Below are 21,892 nucleotides of genomic sequence, written 5' to 3'. Positions count from 1 at the left end.
AATTGTCCATAATATGGAACATGTGATTGACGTGTGAACTGCATTCTGAGTCCCCAAACCCTTGTCCCTTGCCACAAGAGCATACAAATCAAAGACCATACCGGTGTTTCTGTTATTAACCACTATTGTTCATTGACTTTGTATGTAGTCTTTCTGCGCGTCAGTGTGCAGTGTGATCTTACCTTAACTTCACTTTTTAGATATAATAGATCTTTATTGTCTCCCGAGGTGGAAATTTGTCTTTGGTGGCATTCACACCAGCCTTGTTTATAGTGTGAACTTAACAACCAGACTCTGGTTCCCTTGAAAGGGATTTTCCCCGATTACAAAACAGAAAAATTAATAATGGTGAATTGGCCGGGGAAGTTCATTTCTTATTAAGGGGAGGAAAGCCCCTCCTGGCTGCCCCATAGTTTGCATCCCAAAGAAGATGATATTTCAATGGTGTAATTACTACTTTTCTCCACTGCCCCAAGTGGCCAAATAGCTCTTAAACTGCTGCCAAAAGATTTTGTGTTCAAGACCACTGAATGTAATATGACAATACTCCTTCGTTTACTTGTGTTTTCATTCACTGAAAAACATCAGCTCAAACAACTGAGCTGGTAGCCAGATAGTGCGTTGACCTGTTTCTATTTCCCCACATTGAAGGAATCTAAATTAAATGAAAACATATATTTAAAAAACACAAAGCAGAAACAAATAAGTTGATGTCACAGAATATAACGTTAATATTTAAATTAATCACTGAAGTGCCAATTTGCTAAGGAATTAATCTCATTTCAATTTAGATTTCATTGAAATGTTATTTTCCAAATCCTTATTTTAGGCCAGGAAACGAATGCAACACAATTCCTCTGTGCAGGCACAGAATTAATTGGAGCTAAAACAAAGACGAAGTGATCAAGTCTACACTCGGAGTAAAGTGTAGGAAACAGTAAAAGTGTATATATGCATTACATTTTGCTGTGGAGTAAAAAATGTTGTAGCAGAAAGAAAATAAAGCTTGTTTATTTAACTTTTGTGATTGAAGAAGCACTTAAATGTAGCAATGTGAGCACAGCAGGATAAATACAGATTTTATTCTCTGTTTTGTTTTGACTGGCTGCAGGCTAAGATTATGATGTGGTTACTATTAAAGTATGTACAGTTTTAAGAGAAAAATTTGACAAAAGGTCAATAATAAGATTTTATACATAAAATATTTCTGTAGGTGTGTTCTGTGTATCTGTGACATAATCTGCATGCTGTTGAATTTCCTCTGGTTGACCCCGGTCTCATTTGAAAAGCAGCAAACTTCTAACCCCCTCCCCCTCCCCCAACAAACACACACACACACACACACACACACAAAAACAACACTATTTGATATTAGATATGTGTGTGTGCGTGTGCATGCGTGTGGGGGTGTTTTGCATTCCACCTACTTTGGGTTAAAGTTTCAATTATAATCAGTGGTAACTATTGCTTGCTACTGCTGTAACAGGTGTGAAAAGAGTGATCAAGCTTTGTTAAAGTATATAATCAAAATCGAAGGTTTATGTTAGACATTTCAAATTTAAATAATGGTTCAGCTTTCAGCTGAGGAATATGTTTTGTGTTACATTTATTTGGTTTCTGACTTGATTTGCAATTTTGTTTAGATTTTTTTGTGGAGAAATGTAAAGAATAAAAAACAATAAAAATAAAAATGTTACATGAAATGTTCTGTTCTTGTTCACGTTTCACATTTTAAAAACTGGAAATCTCAAATAGATTCCTTACTTTCATTTTAATACAAGACCCCATTGTGACATGAACTTGAAAAAACACAATCGTTACTGCACGTTTTGATAATCTCAAATTTGACTCGTAATTGTAGAGGAATTAATATTTCATACATAGAATTGGTCTAGTTTTGATTTCATTGTCAGCACTCTGAACAGAGTGTGCTGGTAAATACGCATGATCCGTCTCTTTCTGACTGGACAGCCTCATGAAAATGATATTTTACAATTGTTTACATTATATATTAACGAAATTGTTTAAAGTTCTCTTCCTGTTTAGACTAGCATCAGCTTGCAAGCTGTGTGCTGTGGTGTTAGATAAAGTCAGTTTAATGGGTAACTAAACCCCCCTAGTTTGGGCTGAACTGCATTCCTCCCCTAAGTTCAAAATGTGCATCAACTTGGGCGGTTCTGAGAGGTGGGCTAAAACAGTAAAAGCACAGCCCAGTATTCTAACCTTGACAGTGTGGCAGTTTTAGAAAGCACTGAAATAGAGGGAGCCAAATAATCTGATCCACAGCGTGCTGGGTTAGATTTCCTTCTGTTCGGTAAGGCATTTCAAGTTAAAAGAGTGACTACGTTCCACCTCTTTGTTTTAGGTTTATTATCAATCTTCAGCCTTGCACCACATACATTCACAAACACACTCACATTAAGCTGTACAGTACACATATTAGTCATTTGATTTGAATTTGTTACCCAGCCTGTTCTAATTGGACACGCAGGAAAATAAGCACCTACATTGTTTACCTCCCATCAATTGTGCTCAGATCAAGAAGAGGGCTCAGATGAACACCAAACAGACTTTTCCTTTCTTTTTGCTTCAAAGATCAGACACAGGATTCTCTCCCCGATTCTTCATGTGTGCTTCATTTATTTATGTCATGTTGTCCTGTGCTGTAACCAGACCTAATGGTGACACTCATCCATAAGCCTGTTGTCTGCCACTACAAAGTGATGGCGGGCATTATGACAAAGCACTGTCACTGACTAAGAACTGTAAAACAAATGCAGTCCTGCATTAGACTTAATGCTACTTTCTAAATGTGGGCGTGATCACAGTTAAAGGAGCAATGAAACTCCAAAATGGCAAAAAACAGCTCAAGGTTTATGAATTTGAATTTCAGCTCTTTAGCAAATGCTTATCACTGAAACAATTGTTCTCCTTAATCTGTTTTACAAGTGTCTACTATATCAACACAACATTTCCATAAACGATCTCTGTTAGTAATCTGAAGATTAAGGAACAGTCTCAACATTTCTTCACATGGTTGGCTTCTCAGGTTTGTACAAATACAAAAAAGGAGGTTTGTAAGCTTCTTTTCATTGCATCTTGAGCACTTTCCTTGACATTAATTGGGAAAATTGAGTCTATGGGTTGAATAGTCAGACAGGTTATTAGGGCCACTGAGAGTGGTAGTTGATTTCGGAATAAAGCCTAGGTATTTTACACAATTTTTGTTTTTACGGTTTTAACAGTGTAAAGAAATACAAAACATGGGGATTTCATCCATGTCAGAATCATTTGACTCTATTCTAAAAATAATTTTTTGAACGGCCCAATATACTGTTCTGAAAGTCTTTTTATAAGTAGCGGCACCAGGTGGCGGTAAAGTGAGCTGCAGCGAGCAGCTTGCCCTCACTACTGGCCAAAATAGTGATAAAGAGATGGTGTGATAGACCAGTTATAATGATGGATGATGCAAGGTTTTTTGCACCGTCTAGACTAGAGGCATTTGAAGTAGCCATCAGTTGTGCAAAAAGGAAATTCCAATGCAGGATGACAGATGAGACCATGCATAAAGCTTAGGTTCTCTTGGTTTCCATCTTTAAACAGGATAAACAACTACCTATACCACTGGGCACAAGACATCTAACGTTAGGATTCAGAACAGTTTTGGTTGTTGACAATAAAGAGTCTTCTCCTGTTTATTCAGTGCACACTCAGGTACGCATAGAAATGACTCATCCTTTGCATTTTTAGCGGAAGAATCTGACCAGATTACTGTTCGTAGAGATAAGTGAACTGTCTTTGTTATGGGCAACGATAAAAGTCTGGCAAAGTCTCATGTTTCAAGTTAAATTGCAGCCCTTTCAAGCACCATATGCAATATATAACGTGATTGTTTCGTATGTGTTACATAGTAGACTTTAAGTGTACAAATTTGACCTCATGAAATTACAATTTAACCACCCTTTATTACACCGTGACCATTTCTGAATGGATTTCTTGTCAAATTCTGAAATAATGGCATTCCTTATTTCTACCTTTGAAAAGGATTTTTTTTTAAAGACACCTATATTCATCACATGGTCTTACATCTAATCAGTGGAGCTAAAAAATCAGATGGGCTTGATTTACCACAATTCTGAAACTGAAAACAAAATTCCTCTGTTGAGCAGGCTACATATTATAAACTCTTCATTTATCAATAGCCAGATTTTCATAAAAATTCATATAAAAAAATTCAAATTAAATAGGTAACATTAGAAAAACACTTGAAATCTCAAGGCAATTGCATTTACATTTCTAGAAAAAAAGAAACTGCTTCGTCTTAAAGACTGTGTTACAACAAAAGGCCAAAACATAATTTACTTGTTCACCTTAGTTTCCTCACTTCTTGTATGTTCAAACAGATAACATGATCCACAGCCGAAACACAATGGCCTATAGTGGCTAGTAGTAATAGTAGTGCATGCTGCAGTCCGGAATGAACGCCACTCAGAAGAAGAAAGAAAACATCATCCTGTACAAACCTAAAAATCATAATCACATCTAGGAATAAATAAACACATTTATCTAAGAAAAAGGGTATCAGCATTATGTTTAGTTTCTTTCAATTTCACATTTTTCATCAGTCAATACACACATCAACATTTATTGAAAAGTCCACAGGTAGCTTTCCTAAGCTGCAGGTAGATCGTCACAAGTCCAGCATAGATCCTCCTGTCAGGTTCTGTTGTGCATTTCCAGAAAAAGGAAAAGAAAGGCTGTTAACAAGTGGAGACAAGAGGAAGGAGACCCTGCCTTGGCTGCAGTACTAAATCTGTCCGTCACACAAAGCTATTGCAGTCACACACAAAGTTCTATTTGGTGGAACTTGTATTAAGAACTTGCTAAGACTTGATATAGTATAACTTGTGTTTCATTGTATGTTTGGATTACCTAAACTGACCAGTTTGGGTAATTGATTCTATGGGAAACCTTTTGATTGGATTCCACAAAGTCTGCATGAAACAATATTTTGATCTTCATCATGTTCAATGAATTGATTAAATCTTCATATATTAAACATCTGCACCATTGTTTTACTTAAATGCAGCTTCAGTCCACAAGTGCTGATATAAACCTTCATAAAACTTAGTCTTCCCACCCTAATCCAGTGTTCATTGGTGGTCCCGGCAGGACATCTCCTCACCTGGCAGTGGTAATGCCTTGCGCTGCTATACTTTTATAATGTACACCCAGATTTATAGTGAGCCATAGGCCTCACAAAAATAAGCCAACTCATGGTTCCCGTTTGGTTTGGTGAGATCCAAAGAAAAGTCTGTCACCAAGCCCATTACCACCAAGTCCAACTACAGCAGTCATTTTACTAGCACAGTTATCAAGGTGTGTCAGCAGCTTGGCCGGTCCAGTACAGTTTAGCTCAGTCAACCAATGAGTTAAGACCTTGACATCCTCTTAATTGATGGAAGAGCCATCTCTCTCTCCCTCCGTGAAAGTAGAGAAAGACAGTCTAATGTCCTCCTGGTCTCGCTGGTCTTTTCAGACTGAGATCTCGTAGGTGTTGCCCCCGAGACTTGTCCCTCTCTGGAGCCCACCGCCCCGGGGCCTACGGGCAGGACTCAGCATCAAGGCCAATGCAGAGCGGCTGCTGCTACCGACTGGGTGAGAGGGAGAGGAAGGGGCGGAGCTGTAGGGAAACAGCTGGCTGCCATTGGTCCCAATCAGAGGTTTCATCTGGAGCCGCTCATCCCTGATGTTAAAAAGAAAGAAAGACAAAAAAAGGAAGGATGATCAGTGTGACAGTAAAGGACAGGAAGACCAGAGTGGATTTAAAGAAGAGATTGGGAGACAAACTCTTTATTTAAAAGACTCAGTGCTTATTATCGGAGTGCCTTAAGTGATGAGGTCAAGCCACTCCTGTCAGCTAAAAACATGAAACTGAGGCTACAATTCTCACAGGATCACCAATATTGGACAATAGAAGATTGAAAAATCATGCCTGGTCTGATGAGTCTCGATTTCAGTTGTGACATTCAGATGGCAGGTTCAGAATTTGGCGTAAACAACATGAAAGTATGGATCCATCCTGCCGTGCAACATCAACCATGCCACGTTCAAAGTCACTTTAACCCCCTTTCTTCCCCATTCTGATGCTCGGTTTGACTAAAGTACATTGTCTTGACCACATCTAAATGCCTAAATGCATTAAATTGCTGCCATGTGATTGGCTGATTAGCTTTTTGTTTTTATAAGCCATTGAACAGGTGTACCTAATAAAGTGGTCGGTGAGTGTTTATCGGCGCAAAAAGGCAGAATCAGCTTTCCACCATAGCGAAAAATAGACACACCTGAGCTACCTCTGCATCGTCAGTGCTCTCATTAATGTCTAGGGAAAAGTAATTGGCACAAAATAATAAAGAGATCAGGGCAAAAACTCGACAATAATTAAATGGTCATTCCACGTATGGTGTGATGTCTATAGCATGACAAAAATTAAAATGATAAACATAACGCATAGCGATGCTGGCAATGGGAGCTCAGACTCCACAAAGGACCAGTGTTCCTACCGAGACCAGCCATTCAACAAGGCCTCTGCACGCTTGTTTGGTGCGCACCCGAGTGCGATTGCTGTGTTCTAACAAACCACTGCAAAGGTGAAAAATGCACCCGAATTTCATTTCAATTGAACTAAACACGGCAGACGTGAAATCGCCTTTATGGGTCCATGTTTTTGTGCCCTATAAATGTGCACACATTTGATGCAATGTGTATAGAATCAGATTTATCTGTAAAAGCTAAAGATACTGGTAGAAAATAATCTACCGACTAAAGGACAAGAACAAACAAGCAGACCACAACATCAAAGATGAAAAGGGAAAAGGAAGATGCACTCACAGGAATGCTGGCAGGAGGAGGAGGAGAGAAGGGGAGAGGAGGAGGTGCAGGTGTCAGGTAGTTTTCAGGCGAGCAGGTGGTTTTTTCTCTGGATTAGCAGCGACCCCATTGTGCCTACAAAAGGCCAAACTCATACTCACTTTGGTGCATGTATTCCTCCTCTTCCTCCTCCCATCCCTCCTCCTCCTACCCCCGCTGCATTAGCTCCTGCTGAGGCGGCCGCCTGTCGGACCAGCCGGTACTGCATCTCAGCAGCAGCAGCGCTGGAGTAGGACAGAGACTTGCCCAGAGGGGGGGCGTGTGGGGACCGTGGGGGACGGCTGGTGTCCGTGGAGCGGGTGCGGTATGGATACGCCTGGTGAGGAGGGTGGGAGGAAGAGGAAGAGGAGTGGTGGTGATGGGAGTGGTGGTGATGGGAGTGATGGTGGTGATGGTGTGGAGCCTGACTGGCTCCAGGCTGCAGGGCGCGGGGCTCAGCCAGCAGACGCTGCCTCTCAGGGGGCGGGGAGGAGGAGGTGGAGGAGGAGGAGCGATGCAGGAAGGCCTGGTGGTGGTGGTGGTGGTGCTGATGGGAGTGCATCTCAGCCACTCTCTGTTGTGAGGACAGGAGAGAGCTGTAGCTGCCTGCTGCTGGCGTACAGGGTCTCTCAGAGGACATCTCAGCAGTTGCTGAACCCGCCCGCACCCCTTTGTCAAACTCCTCTCCGCCTGCCAGCAAGCTTTCATATGACAGACTCCCGTTGCGGGAGGGCTGATGAGGCGGTGGTGACTGGTTGGCTAGGCTCTTGAAGCTGGTTGAGGTTGTGGTTGCCTCGGAGACATGGGCAGCACCTACTGAGGTGTGATTGGAGATAGAGGATGGTGAAGCCACTCCTGATGGGACCATGGGCTCGGAGAAGGAGGGATAGGAGCGTCCGCCCAGGGAGTAGCCAGGGATGCCCCCTCCTCCTAGCTCTCCTGCTCCCTCTTTCCTCTGGCCTCCCTCCCCTCCCCTCTCACAGGAAGCTTCTCTCTGCTCTCTCTGCTCCAGGCTGGGCTGGGAGCGGAACGCAGGCTGCTGGCTGGCCTGCAGGAGGGACGAGGCCCTGGCACTGCCAACACTCTCCCCTCTACTTAACTGGTGGAGGAGGAGAAAGGGGGAGGGATAGAGAGGGGGAAGAAGAAGAAAAAGAAACAAGAAGCCCAGCAAATAAGAGAGAGGTTTCTAGGTGTGAGCAGGAATCTCTGCGGCTGTGTTCGAAAAGCCATACTAGCGTCCTTCTCATACTCATTTTGATGTCAATTTGAGTATGTTGTGGTTGTGTATTCGAGCTTGTGTAGAGGATAAATGCCCGGATGAGTAGGCTACTTACTTCCGAGTTCCAATTTTGTGTATGGATCAAAATGTTACTTTTCCTACTCAACCGCCCCACAATGCATTGCGTCTTTTCAAACGACACAGAAGGTTTTTTAAACATTCTTTATTGCTTCTGCATACGTCAGTGTAAAGGGTCCGACGAACCTCGCATACACAATAAATCGTTAAGTACACAGTATGTAGTATATACATCTTGGGTATGAAAGAGGGAGGACGTTAGTAGGCTGTTTCGAACACAGCCTATTTCACTGTACTCCCTCTAGTGTTGACATAACAACACCACAGCTGTTTTTTCTTTGCCACACAGGAAGTGCTTTCTTTTTTTTTTGTATTTTCTAATGATGATAAACCAGCATTGTCTCTTATCAGAGCAAACGCCAATTATCTCAAGAGACAGAAATCAACATCATGCTAACTTTGTTGGACCAACCAGGCAAAATGGCCAGTAGTTCATTGATATCTAGAGTTAACAGATTACTAATAGCAGTGATGATGACTTACTTTTGTCTTCTTTAAAAATCTCTTTATGTCCATTTCCAATCTATCAGATTCCTATTGAAAACTAAACATTAGCTTTGGAATGGACCTTATCCCAGTAATCAGACTGAATGGATTCGATTGACACAGAGCTCTTAAAACACTGCGTCGATCAAAATAATGATTTAATGACGACGAAATGGCTGATCAGGGAATCAAAAATAATAAGAAAAAATATGAATGTGATGAACTGATTTATCTTGTGTGTAACTGTCCTCGCAAATCACCTGGCTGTCTCTCCTGTGAGTATTTGTGTGTGCAATACCTGGTTGGCGTAAGCGTGTGTGAGCGCAGTGTGGTTCCTCCCGGGGCTGTAGTGAGGCCTGTATTTGTACATGCTGGGAGTGGGAGGGGCTTGTTTAAGTAGACTGAACTCTGCAGGAGGGATGGAAAGAGAAAGAATATCAGTGTCAAATCAACCAAAAACCAGAGCAATGCTTGCTTTTTTTTTTTACAAAAGATGAGACAATGTGCAGATAGCTGGTGCAGGTCAGAGAGTATAGGGGAGGGTTACCCTCTGCAGTGTAGCGCAGCTCTGGTTTAGGAGGAGGAGGAGCTTCACTGTCACATGACTGGCTCTCCATCATCTCCAGGCTGGACTTGGACTTGGGAAAGAACGGAGCAGATGGATAGAAAAGAGATACAAGGTCAGAGAATCACATTCAGTTGACAACATATGAAGATGATATGAAGTCAAGTCAAGTCAAGACCAGTTTTACATTGTCGCTATAATTGAATGTATGACAGTATCTATTAGGGGTTGATCAATTATCGCCCTGGACGATTATTGGGACGATATTTGACATTTTAACGATTATCTGTATCTGCGTTTTATTTCATCGATAATGGATAAAGTTAATTAATTACACAGTGCACTACTTTGGCTCTCTCTCTCTCTGCTCTGGTTATATTTACCACAGAGTGCTACTTAATGCATACAACACTAATCTGCTTGGCTAGATATTATAAGACTAACAGCAAATCAACATACTGAAGCTACTTAATGTTCCGCCCACTAGACTACAGTATGTGATTGGCTTTTACTCGTATAATCAAGCCAACCAACACACAGAGTTTATCGAATTTGTTGGAATTTATTTTGTATAACCGTTTGACTAAGGTGACAAATTGCAAAGAAAAAGTTGATGCCTTGAACGATGACGTCATGGGTCATCAGACAAAACCCAATTTTAGACACTCTTGTTGTGTTGTTACATGTGTTAATATTTTTTGAACATAATAGCCTAAGTTCTGGTTTGTCTTATATTTGAGGTGATTTATATTATGTTCTCTACCACATTCTCTAACCCGTTGCTTTTTTAATTATTTGACTAGGTCGGCATGTCTTGGTCAGATTTAAAACATATTTTACATACAGGCTTTGTGGTGTCCATGGGATCACCCTGACTGTTGGTTTGCGAAACTTACTTTACAATTCGCTCAGTGCGTCTGCTTTGTCTGCAAGCAGGACAGTAGCCAATTAAATACCTTAGCCCAGTAGCCCACATTATTCTCTCTAATTGCCACTGCTCCGTATTCAGATGAGGCGATCACGTGAACACAGTCGTCTATTTTATTTTTATTTTTATGCATTGTTTCCCCAATCTGCGAAGGAACTGTGAGGGTTGGTCCGTACGGACCACGGATCAACCATGATCCGTTGCACCACTATTTCTGACAAATTGTTGCTTTTGTTCACTCACTCAGTCACTCATTCAGCGACATTTGTGTTTGTAGGGCTGGCCACTAACACAGCACCTTATCAACAGGAAAAAGCTATTACATTTCCCCTTAAATCATGTTCAAATCAAACACTGGCACTTTGGTAAAAAGGTGTCTCTATGAACAGCTATCCTTCAGTTCTTACCCGGTGCATGTCTCCCTGTACACCATTGTCCAGGATCTTTGCAGACAGATGGGCCTCTGTCAACTGTGGCCGCAGAAAAGGAGGCTGTACACACACACTCTGCAAACACTTCTTCCTTCCCAGATACCTGCACAGAGCAAAGGGGCAGTGAATGTCCCCATCATAGAGACCCACCACTACACTTGTACACAAGCTTTCTTTTGAACGCAGTAATACTTTTTAGAGTTGAATTGCATTCAACCTTGTGGGTAACATGGTAGAATGCAATTATTGCTATCGATATACAGGTGATACTCATATTATTAGAATATCATAGAAAATGAATTGGAATTGAGGCAAGAATTAATGCAAAAGGGGCCCAAACCAAGTACTGAGTACATATGGATGATTATACTTTATAGAGGGCTGACATTTCTGTATTTAAAATCCCTTTTTTATTGATTTCATGTAATGTTAAAATTTCTGAGATTTTAAATTTGGGGTTTTCATAAGCTGTAAGCCATAATAATCAAAATGATAACAAATAAAGCCTTGACATATCTCACTTTGCTTGTAATGAGTCTATAAAATATATTGTTTTCACCATTTAAGTTGTATTACTGAAATAAATGCGCTTTTGCACGATATTCTAATTTTTCGAGTTTCACCTATAAAGAACTCAGGAGCCACAGGCCACATTAACAACGTTCCTTTGCCACACTGACAAACTCTTCTCCCCTCCCATAGACACTACAGTACATGTTACATTAAAGTACAACCGCCTAAATCAATGCATTACATGTGGACATATTATGAGAACCTCACCTTCTCAGAGTTTGTGTACATACATTTGGGTATTTGGCACCTACTGATCCACACACACTGAAATAAGACAACCCAGTCATTTTGTTTGGACTGTCTCTAGGTCAGAATATTTGAGACAGAAAGCCATTCCTATTGTTTTCACTATTTTTTGAATGTCATACAAACTGGAACTCACTAGAATAGAACCGGCCACCCTGGATTCACACTTAAAACTTGTGCCACCCCACCAAAGAGAGAGGAGGAGAAATCAAAGACGAAAGTCAGAATGTGGAGAGAAACTGTGTGAACACTGAGCCTTATTTCTTGCCAGTTACATAGCAAGGGGGAATAGTTCAGTTTAAAAGAGGGTCATTGTGGTGTTGAAGAAAGGAGTGACGAGGAAAGAAAACGATGAACAATAAACCATGAAAACAGATTATTTTAGAAACTCAAAATACTGCATGAATTAAAGACATAATGTAAAAAGAGGACCTAGTTAAGCTTACCCATGCCTTTATCTCCAGTAAACTGGACTACTGTAAAATTCTGTTCACTGGGATTCCGAAAAAAGGTCTTCGGCAACTCCAAATGATGACATTAGCTTTTTTAAATATATATTTTTTTATCTTATTGTTTTAAACTGTATAATTTGCTGTTTGTTAAGTTAAGTCATTTATTGTCAAGAAACACACATGCTTAGTCACACAAGGTATGTCACACACATGGCAATCAAAATTACTTCTCTGCTAACCTGTCCTACATATCTAACACAAACATGCAGTTCAGCAGAAGGGGTCCTCGGGCAGGGTTAAGTGTCTTGCTCAAGAGACATACCTTTGTAAGGTTATGTAATGCTTATGAACAGCCTATCCGGGAGAGTAGCTGTTAAATTAGAAGGAACAAGTTAAAAAGTGCACCTTGGGGCCTGTGACCTGCAGAGGACTTGAGAGATATTCTTCCGACAGCCATTGGTGAATGGGTTAACTCCTCCTCTGAACTTCCCTGTTACCTGGAGAAAGAGACACCAATAGGAGATTGATAAAAAGTGACCTAAAAAGCAGCATTAAGATACTTTCAAAAGGCTAAAGGGAGGATGGCAAAGTACAAAAGGACCGGTTGTTAAACATGTCAACACTTGTGTCTGAAAATGTGACTGATTTGAAGGAGAAGTAAGTGATATTATTTTGTTAATATACGTGTTAAATCACTCTAAATTCATACAGGAATCACTTAAACAGTATTTGTGCAGTTCATAACACAGGTATCCCAGTCATTCAGCTTTGCAGTAATTGCCAGTTAAAATTTCGAGTATCTCGCTCGTTTTATCCAATCAGGAGACAGAGCGCTATAAAGAGGCGGGTCCCTGTGCCCCTGAACGATGACTCGCTGCTCTCCATCGCGGTACTATCTGATGAAGACGACTGCACGTTCATGTGATGGTGACAGGGACGAGGGAGGGGACTGCTAACTGCAGTCACCAACAGGAAGTTAACTAAAAGGACGAAAACACTTACTTTGCTTTTAAGGCAAAGTGTTCTCTAAGGGTGTTTTCAGATATATAGTTCGTTCTGGTCTGAATCAGGGGCCTATTTGAAACAATGTTGCATTTTGCCTCAGGTTGTGTTCGTGTTCACACAGCAGCTTTTGGGAAAACTCCCTGATGCACACAAAGAGTAAATGAAGAGCAGACTCCTATTCCGTTTCTTTCCAGAAATAGATCAAAATAGAACATCACAGGTTGATCTTGGCAATGAAAATAGTTTGCATATATAAATTAGGCAAATGACACACTTTGAAAATGAGGCGCAGCTTTGCTAGTACCATTTTTTTTCAGATTAATTTGCAGCATTTTGTAGAAACCAGAGAAATAAAAGGCTTATTACAAAGCACAAAGCATGAAAAAACCCTAACATGTCATACTGTACATTTTCAAATATCAACAACAGGATTATGGGACTCAACAACTATTTTAGCTGTGACTCCAGCAGACATACCTGCCAGACATACCAGAGAGCTTCATACCTGTTCATTGGTGGTCCTGCCTCTGGCCACAAGCACCATGTGGAAACCAGTGAGGCCAGCAACAGGGACAAAGAACATCCCTGCAACACACATTACCGCCAGTCTGGAAGCACAGGGGTCAAGGAATATCTCAAGAGATCAGAATCAACAGATTTATGAAGGCCCATAGAGATTACATTATTAGATTTCAGGAAAATATGCCTGTTAGATTTTGCTGCTACTTCTGAATAGATACAAGGTTTGTTTGGTCATGGACATGTAAATGTCACAAAAATAATTATAATTATTAAACATTAAAATCTTTTTTTAAGGACACAAATGTCTTTCAAACGGCACCTGGATGTAGCCTGGTCCTACCAGACCATCGTAACTCATTTCATTTGTACAGAAGGTCTGGAATCGCTCAATTGACAAACTCACTCACTTGAAGAAGGGTGTCTGTTGAAGTTTAAAACTATTGGATCTGCCCAGTGCCACTCTGGATCTGCCAACCAATCGCATAACGTTTGGTCGTGACTTATGTCATGCCCCGGCCTCCTTCTGTTCGCTGATTGCACTGGCAGAAATCTGGCTGGATAGAACCCACCAATATACCACACACCCAGACTGACTACTGAAGGGAAATTAAAATTGAGCGGAAGTATGTAGGCGGGCGGTTATTTTTATTACTTGTCCCAGAATTGTAGGGAACTTCTGGCTGAGGTGTATAACACTGTAAACTGAACCATATTGGCAATCTAAAATAGATAGGATAAAATAATTGGTGAGGGACATGAAAGGATACGTGACGATGCCATGCAGACGGTCCGTGTTCTGCCGATGGTAGAGGATAAAGAGAAGGCCGAAGCCAAACACTGCCATAATATGAGCTGTTAGAGAGAGGAGGAAGAGGAAGAAGTAGCGGTAGTTCCTCCTTCCTATGCAGTTGTTCACCCATGGACAGTGGTGATCAAAGTCCTACATTTTGAGGGTTGAAAAAGAAACTATTGTAAGGAAACCAGTAGAGTGAATGGCATTTATCTATAAATACTGTTGTGAAAAAGTGTTAGGGTTAGGTGAATTGGTGGCATCATGGCGGTCTAAAGTGTACTTTACAATGTTTTTTGTAAGGAAAATGGGTAACACTTTATAATAACTATCCGTTGTAACTTGTTAATAGATCATTAGTAAACTCTTAATTAATGATTATTAATGATTTTTTAAGTGTTTGTTAGCAGTTTGTTAAGGATTTATAACAATGGTAGATAGTTAATATCTTAATAATTGAATCAGTTCATCTGGGAGGTAATCCGAGATTAACTGATCACGTCACGTTCAAGTCCATGGCATGCACAGTGTGTATTGAGTTTATTTAAAAATATTTGAAAATGGGGCTGCCCTCAGTTGCCCATGCACTGTGTATAGTCTATAGCGGGGGTCACTAACAGGCGGACCGCGGTCCGGGTCCGGACCCAGACGCCGTCCTATACGGACCCGGACCTGTAGTCAATCAATTATTTAAGTATTTAAAATTTTGACGGGGCGCTTCTATTTTGACCGGCGCAGCTTTTCTAGACTTTACGGTACTGGTTTAGCGAATCAGGAAATGCTTTCGAGTTAAGCCATCCCGCCTCCTGCTACTCAGGCAGCCAATCGAATCTGTGCATTCCCGGCTCAGGCTGGCTCACAGACAAAGAGACAGTGAGCTATCATGCGAGAGATGACAGAGAGAAGTGCAAGAATTACGAGAATTTCAGCGAAATAAATCAGATTAGAGTGAGAAAGACAGCGGGAGGAGAGTGAGAGACAGCTTTCTCTCTCGCTCGCCCGCTCGCTCACCGGTGTTGTGCCGAATTCCCACTCCCCCGCAGGATCCCACTCCCCTCTAGGAGGCTTAAACGCACCAGGCTTCTCATGGTGCGTTTAAGGACAGCTCGGAAAAATGTGTTACAACATATAACAAATGGGTCTCTCATGTAAATGAGACCCTGGGTCTCAATGAGATTTTATTTTACCTGTATAAATAAAGGTTAATAAAAAATAAAAAAATAAAAAAATGAATTAAGTGGTTGTAGAAAGTGCGGGGGACAGAGGGCACAAATCGTATAGACTCTCAAGTGCAGCAAAACATAACTTATATTTTGATGAAACATGAATTAAATAGCCTACGAACAGTTTCCTCAAAGCCTAAGACGAAGGAACTTGGCTTGTAAAAATCGCCTCGGTTCTTCAAACTACAACTAGCAATACGCTAGGAAGGCAGTGGGGAGTGGGATTTCGGCGGGGAGTGGGATTTCGGCACAACACCGGCTCTGTGTGTCGCGAGCGAGTTAACGAGCGATCAACAGCTGAGTTTTTTCCTATTATTTACTATCTATGGTTTTTTCCCCTTTTGTAAGACTGGTGAAAACCGATCAAGGTGCAATCATGTGGACTCTCTATTACCCTGATGTAGACCTATGTGTGAATGACACAGACATAAGATTGACATAATCACCAATCGCCAGCAGCACTGCATCTACTGCCCACAACAGCAACAGGAAAAACATTATTTTTAAATTTTTTTTGTATGTAGTTTCAATTATCTACATTTTAAGTTTTACATATTCTTAGTAATGGCAGAATTTATAAATACAGGTTAATTTTTTAGCAAGATATTTGGCAGTAGCCCCCACTAACATTAGCGAAAGCTAGTGGTCATCCGTCCCTCAGTCCAGTTATCTGGCTGCTAGCAAGTTATGTTTTTTTGTTAATTTTTCTATTCATCTTAACTATATTAAATGTTGACCTTTTCTTTTATTATTTTCCCCAGAATGCACCAGAATGCTCCGATTACATTCTAAAAACACAAAAAAAAATTACTGGGGGGGAAACCCCCAGACCCCCCTACAAGGGTTTAGTTTCTGACATGTCACTTTTTCAGAGCTTTTCAAAATTGCAAAATAAAAATCCAGTATTAGACAAAGTGGGAGATTACTATGTTAAACAAACATAGTAGGTATAGTGAAGTTTAGAAATTATACATTGAAAATATTTCTCAAAATTATTTAATTTTTCAAAAATGAATTATATATTTTATCTTTATTTTAAGATTATTATTATATTTATTTTCACCATTTTATTTTTAAATGCAGCCCTTCTCTATGAAGAGATTAGTTTCAGTTGAGTCACTTAAATAATACATATATCTTCAGCATTATATATCTATAATTATTTAAAAGTGAGAATAAATATTGTTGACATGTTTTTGAATTGTTCTTTCTATATTGATCTGTCAGTTGTTAATTACATGCAGACGTTGATACAACTACTAGGCTACTTCACTATATATCACACTGAATCATAACGCAAGTTAGACATTATGATGTTCCGGACCTTTGCTTGAGGACATTTTCTCTAACTGGACCTATTTGAATTTTAGTTGAATACCCCTGGTCTATAGCCTATTTCAGCCTCGTCCCAGATGAACTGATTCAATTATTAAGCTATTAACTATCTACCATTGTTATAAATCCTTAACAAACTGCTAACAAACACTTAACAAATCATTAATAATCATTAATTAAGAGTTTACTAATGATCTATTAACGAGTTACAACGGATAGTTATTATAAAGTGTTACCGGAAAATGTCCTACATCTCCTAATGATGGCTCTATTCTATGTTTTAAAGAGCATAATGATGACTTTGTAGATATTACATTTGTTTAATGGGTATTTTAATGGCCAATTTAACAAAAACAACTGAAATGCCAAGTGTTCTAATAATTTTGGCCGACCACTGTAAATGTTTCATTATAGGGGGGATGCATTCCTGCTGAACGTCACTCTGGGGGCAGGGCAAATCGACGATTCCTTTTTCCACCTGTGACATTTCGATTGATTACACCCGTGTATAATGTGTAATACACTCAACAAAAATATAAACGCAACACTTTTGTTTTTGCTCCCATTTTTCATGAGATGAACTTAAAGATCTAAAATTCATTCCAGATACACAATTGTACCATTTCTCTCAAACATTGTTCACAAATCTGTCTAAATGTGTGATAGTGAGCACTTCTGCTTTGCTGAGATAATCCATCCCACCTCACAGGTGTGCCACATCAAGATGCTGATCTGACATCATGATTAGTGCACAGGTGTGCCTTAGACTGTCCACAATAAAAGGCCACTCTGAAATGTGCATGTTTTTGCTTTATTGGGGGTCTGGGGACTCAGAACCAGTCAGTATCTGGTGTGACCACCATTTGCCTCATGCAGTGCAACACATCTTCTTCGCATAGAGTTTATCAGATTGTCAATTGTGGCCTGTGGAATGTTGGTCCACTCCTCTTCAATGGCTGTGCGAAGTTGCTGGAGACGGCTTATGGTGGAGAAATTAACATTCAATGCACGAGCAACAGATCTGGTTGACATTCCTGCTGTCAGCATGCCAATTGCACGCTCCCTCAATGCTTGTGGCATCTGTGGCATTTTGCTGTGAGACAAAACTGCACATTTCAGGGTGGCCTTTTATTGTGGACAGTCTAAGGCACACCTGTGCACTAATCATGATGTCAGATCAGCATCTTGATGTGGCACACCTGTGAGGTGGGATGGATTATCTCAGCAAAGCAGAAGTGCTCACTATCACACATTTAGACAGATTTGTGAACAATGTTTGAGAGAAATGGTACAATTGTGTATCTGGAATGAATTTTAGATCTTTAAGTCCATCTCATGAAAAATGGGAGCAAAAACAAAAGTGTTGCGTTTATATTTTTGTTGAGTGTATATATTACTAAATTTAGAAATGCTGAAACCATCATTTATAAAGTATGAAGATAAAATCATTTAACACTTATTGTAGTTTTTAATCAAGAATAAAACATCTATGGAGGGTGCCCTTGGTGAAGTTGTGAGATGATGCATTTACTGATACTTAACTAATGCTAAATAGTGTTCAGTTTTTATAAAGTGTTACCCAGTTCTGTTATTAGGAATACATATTTATTCATCTAAAAAGCCATGAATGTAAACCCTCTACTTCCTCTTAATGAATTTATTGCATTGTTTAAAGGCTGTTTGGGCTGCGTTCACACAAAATCAGGCAGTGCGGCGAATCACCGATGTTGTGGGAGTTTGACTTTTAGTTTAACAATACACCTCGACACCTCTATGTGTGGTCTGGTCAGCTGCTGCAGCAGCGTGGCGTAGGGCCAAAGGTTGAGCAGGTTCCTACTTCTGTGGTGCAGACCAGTCCCGCAGCTTAAAGCCACTACGAGTAACTTTGTCCGTTGGCGGCCCCTTTGGACAAAAGCGGTAGTATTTTTACGACGCCAGCTGTCGCAAAGCTGTTTTTTAGCACGTGCCTTCCGTGCGAGAGTCAAATGAATAGGACGCAATATAGTGCATGTCCGTGTAGCCTATTGAAAGTGTGAGGGCACCGGACTCTTTTCGGCTCCGTGAGAGTGGTTAGTGACTCTGGATCAACTAATGCCAGTCAGTGCCACACGCACCTGATTGCAATGAGTTGATGCAGTGTCACCTAACTACTCTCACGGAGCTGAAAGATTCCGTGTCCTCACAGAAAGTGAATGAACGAGAGACGGCAGTTAGTATGGATCACGATGAGGTAATGTGTTTATGTTGTTGTAAATAATGACTATTTCAGATGAATAATGGTAATCTGATGATGGTGAAGCAAAGCAAACTTTGTGTTAGTACCGCTCATTAATTTAGGAGTAAACACTGCAGTCTAGTTCGCTCCCGTGAAATTGTTTACACGTTGTATTTGAAACATCATTCTTTCAGAGACTGTCAACATGAATGTATGTATCCAATATTTGACACGTAAATGTTGAATGGGTGAGTGTGAGCACACCTCCACACAGTTGTCACAGACCGAGCAGTGGGAGCAGCGAGGTGGCCTGTAGAAGCGACAGGTTGAACACCACTTCATCCTGACCTGAATCCCTCTGATCTCTACTGTCTTGTAAAGGGGAGCACGGAAATCATCGTCCTTATCCTCGTCCTCCTCAGCTGCACAGATGGGAACAGAAGACACACATTGGATCCACAACCCAGCTTCAACTCCTACCCTTACTTCCTCACTGATCCAACAAGAATGTGCCGGATTGACACTAGTGGAGAAGTTCTTCATCTTTCTGAGACTATTCAAATGGGAAATTAGGACGTTTGAGGCTTTAATGGGTAATTATCCTTGCACCAGGATAAATAGAGAATTTATACAAATAATAACAGCAAAATAGACATACTACAGACAGCATTTACTGTCCTATTTGGTGATACTAACAGTACATTAAACTATTCACTCACCTCTCGGGAAGATGCCAGGGTCCATAAATGTGGCCATACAGAAATTAGACAAAACAAACAGGAAGATGACTCCGTTGTAGATGGGCACAGCTACCGAGAAACGTTCTGAAAGCCACGGACACCTGGAACATGATCAGAGAATGTCACATTACATGGTTCAGATGTAACAAATAGAGGTTGTGGCCCCATAGAAAGTTAACATTAAAATGTGAGCATCTGTTTGTTCTTCACACTTCTTCATGTTACACGTTATAAACACATGTTACCTATCTATTTTTAATGTTAACACTGCTTATAACTCGTAACTTAAGCTACTTGTTTATCAGTGGCAGCTCATTAAAGTATCTTAATTGAATAACAAAAATACCACTCCCTCCCAAATAACCCTCCGGTTGAGGGCCGTAAACATTACTCTGTTCTGTGATGCCCTGTTTTGTCTGTGGGGTTCCGTCATGTTTATGTTGTTGTTTTTTGATCTTGTTTAATTGTATTTTGTTTTAACAGCGAAGTCAGGGGACAGGTGGAGAATAGCCTTTTGGCTAATTCTGGCATTTTTAACCCATTTATGACCATGTGTTTTATTAATTTGCACTGTCCCCTTCTTAAATAAACTGAATTGAATTGAATTGAATTGATGCAACTTACGTGAAGCAGAAGAAGAGTGTGGTTGAGCCAACAAGGAAGAAAGTGGCGGCCGATACTGGAACATAGCGGGAGGGTCGCAGTGGTTTGCTGGGTGGGACCACGGAGTGGGGGAGGGGGGACGAGGATGGACCCCTCCCTCCACTCTTATGGCTGCCACCTGTCATCACTTCCTGTTCAGCAAACTTCTATGTCAAGGAATTTGTCATTCAGAGTTAAATGTTACGACAGGTATAATGAGCAAATTTTTAGCGAGGGGGTAGAGATGACGAATGTTTGAAAGAAAAGGAAATGTGCAGGAAAGATAGAAAAGAGATGGAGGGGTAGTGAAGGAGGGCTTATAACACACCACAGTGTGCTGAAATTAGAAAATAGTTGGTCAGGTCTATATTAATTATTATAAGAAGCTTACAAAAAGCTCTGCTGTAAAAGCCTTGCTTTCCTTTTGGACAGAAGAACAGGTTGAAAGGTGGGATTTGTCTAAAATAATCAGATAATTAAAACACTAGAATGATGCTGGTCTACTCAACTGCTTATCAATTACAAAAATGTGCCAAATTAAAACTGATCATTCTTATGGGCCTGTTTGCTCAAAAGCAATCTAAAAAGGAGATATTCCTGCCGTGTAGCAATGTAAATCAAGGCTTAGTAAAAACATTAGTAAAATTGCATAAAAAATGGAAAGTAATTGAGTTAGGTGAATGACAAGTCAAAACCTAATTCCAACTAATGAACCTAAGTAGTCCAGTTTATTTTTGATTGAAATGGTCCATAAATTATTTTACTAAGGTAAAAAAAAGAGGTAGACCTGTTTTGGTAGGAGATGGATTAAAAAGAAAGGAGCTTGAAATGAGGCTGAAAGAAAGAAAGAGAATGTCGACTAGGAGAGTTTGAAAGTAAAATGATCTGGTAATGCTGATGTGAATTTCTATTTTCTTTCATCTGTGACTTTCTTCTTCTATGAAAAAGTGTTGGTCATGACCTTAAATGGGCAATGAGCAATGAGCTTGTCTATGGGAGTCCTATTCACTTCAATTTAATGTCTAACACATGGAGATCAACAGGCTGGGCAGCTGTAGCAATGCGAGATAAAGCTTTGAAAAAAAAAAAAAAAAAAGCAACCACCTATGTTAGAGAAGGAGATAAATTCAGTCCAGGACTCTTTAAGTCTGTAAGCGGGCCAATGGAGTAGCCTGGTTTTCCTGTGTCGGGGCATCCCTTAACCCTGCCAGTGGTGGCTAATTCCAACCACCTCACCTGCCTGTTGGTCCAGGGATATGATTGAAAGACCAAAAGCACAAAGTGATGTTGTGATTCTTTCCAAAACATCCGAGGGAAAACCTAGTAGAACATCCATTAGTATCCATGGAAATGAAGAGTTAAATAAATAGTTTTGATCTGAAGCACTGCTGTATCAGTCAAGAAGCACTCAAACTGTTATTGGACTACCAAACCTGATAGTTTGGTAAGTGTTGGCTGTTTTCTTTTTTTGCC

General features: G+C 40.4%; 1 protein-coding gene across 1 annotated transcript; it reads right to left on the bottom strand.

Moving 5' to 3' along the window:
• Positions 1-4,103: 4,103 nt before the first annotated feature.
• Positions 4,104-20,565, bottom strand: zdhhc5a (zDHHC palmitoyltransferase 5a; the record flags this gene model as incomplete). Its single annotated transcript, XM_080028679.1, has 11 exons — positions 4,104-5,746; positions 7,032-8,008; positions 9,051-9,160; positions 9,300-9,390; positions 10,653-10,779; positions 12,353-12,444; positions 13,458-13,560; positions 14,242-14,414; positions 19,302-19,459; positions 19,757-19,878; positions 20,402-20,565. The coding sequence occupies 11 exons, from the start codon at positions 20,563-20,565 to the stop codon at positions 5,536-5,538; spliced, it is 2,328 nt and encodes a 775-aa protein (XP_079884805.1). The 3' UTR covers positions 4,104-5,535.
• Positions 20,566-21,892: the final 1,327 nt, after the last annotated feature.

The sequence above is a fragment of the Ammodytes marinus genome, assembly GCF_949987685.1.
Source record: "Ammodytes marinus genome assembly, chromosome: 6".
Lineage (NCBI taxonomy): Eukaryota > Metazoa > Chordata > Actinopteri > Uranoscopiformes > Ammodytidae > Ammodytes > Ammodytes marinus.
This window is presented reverse-complemented; position numbering and strand designations above follow the sequence as displayed.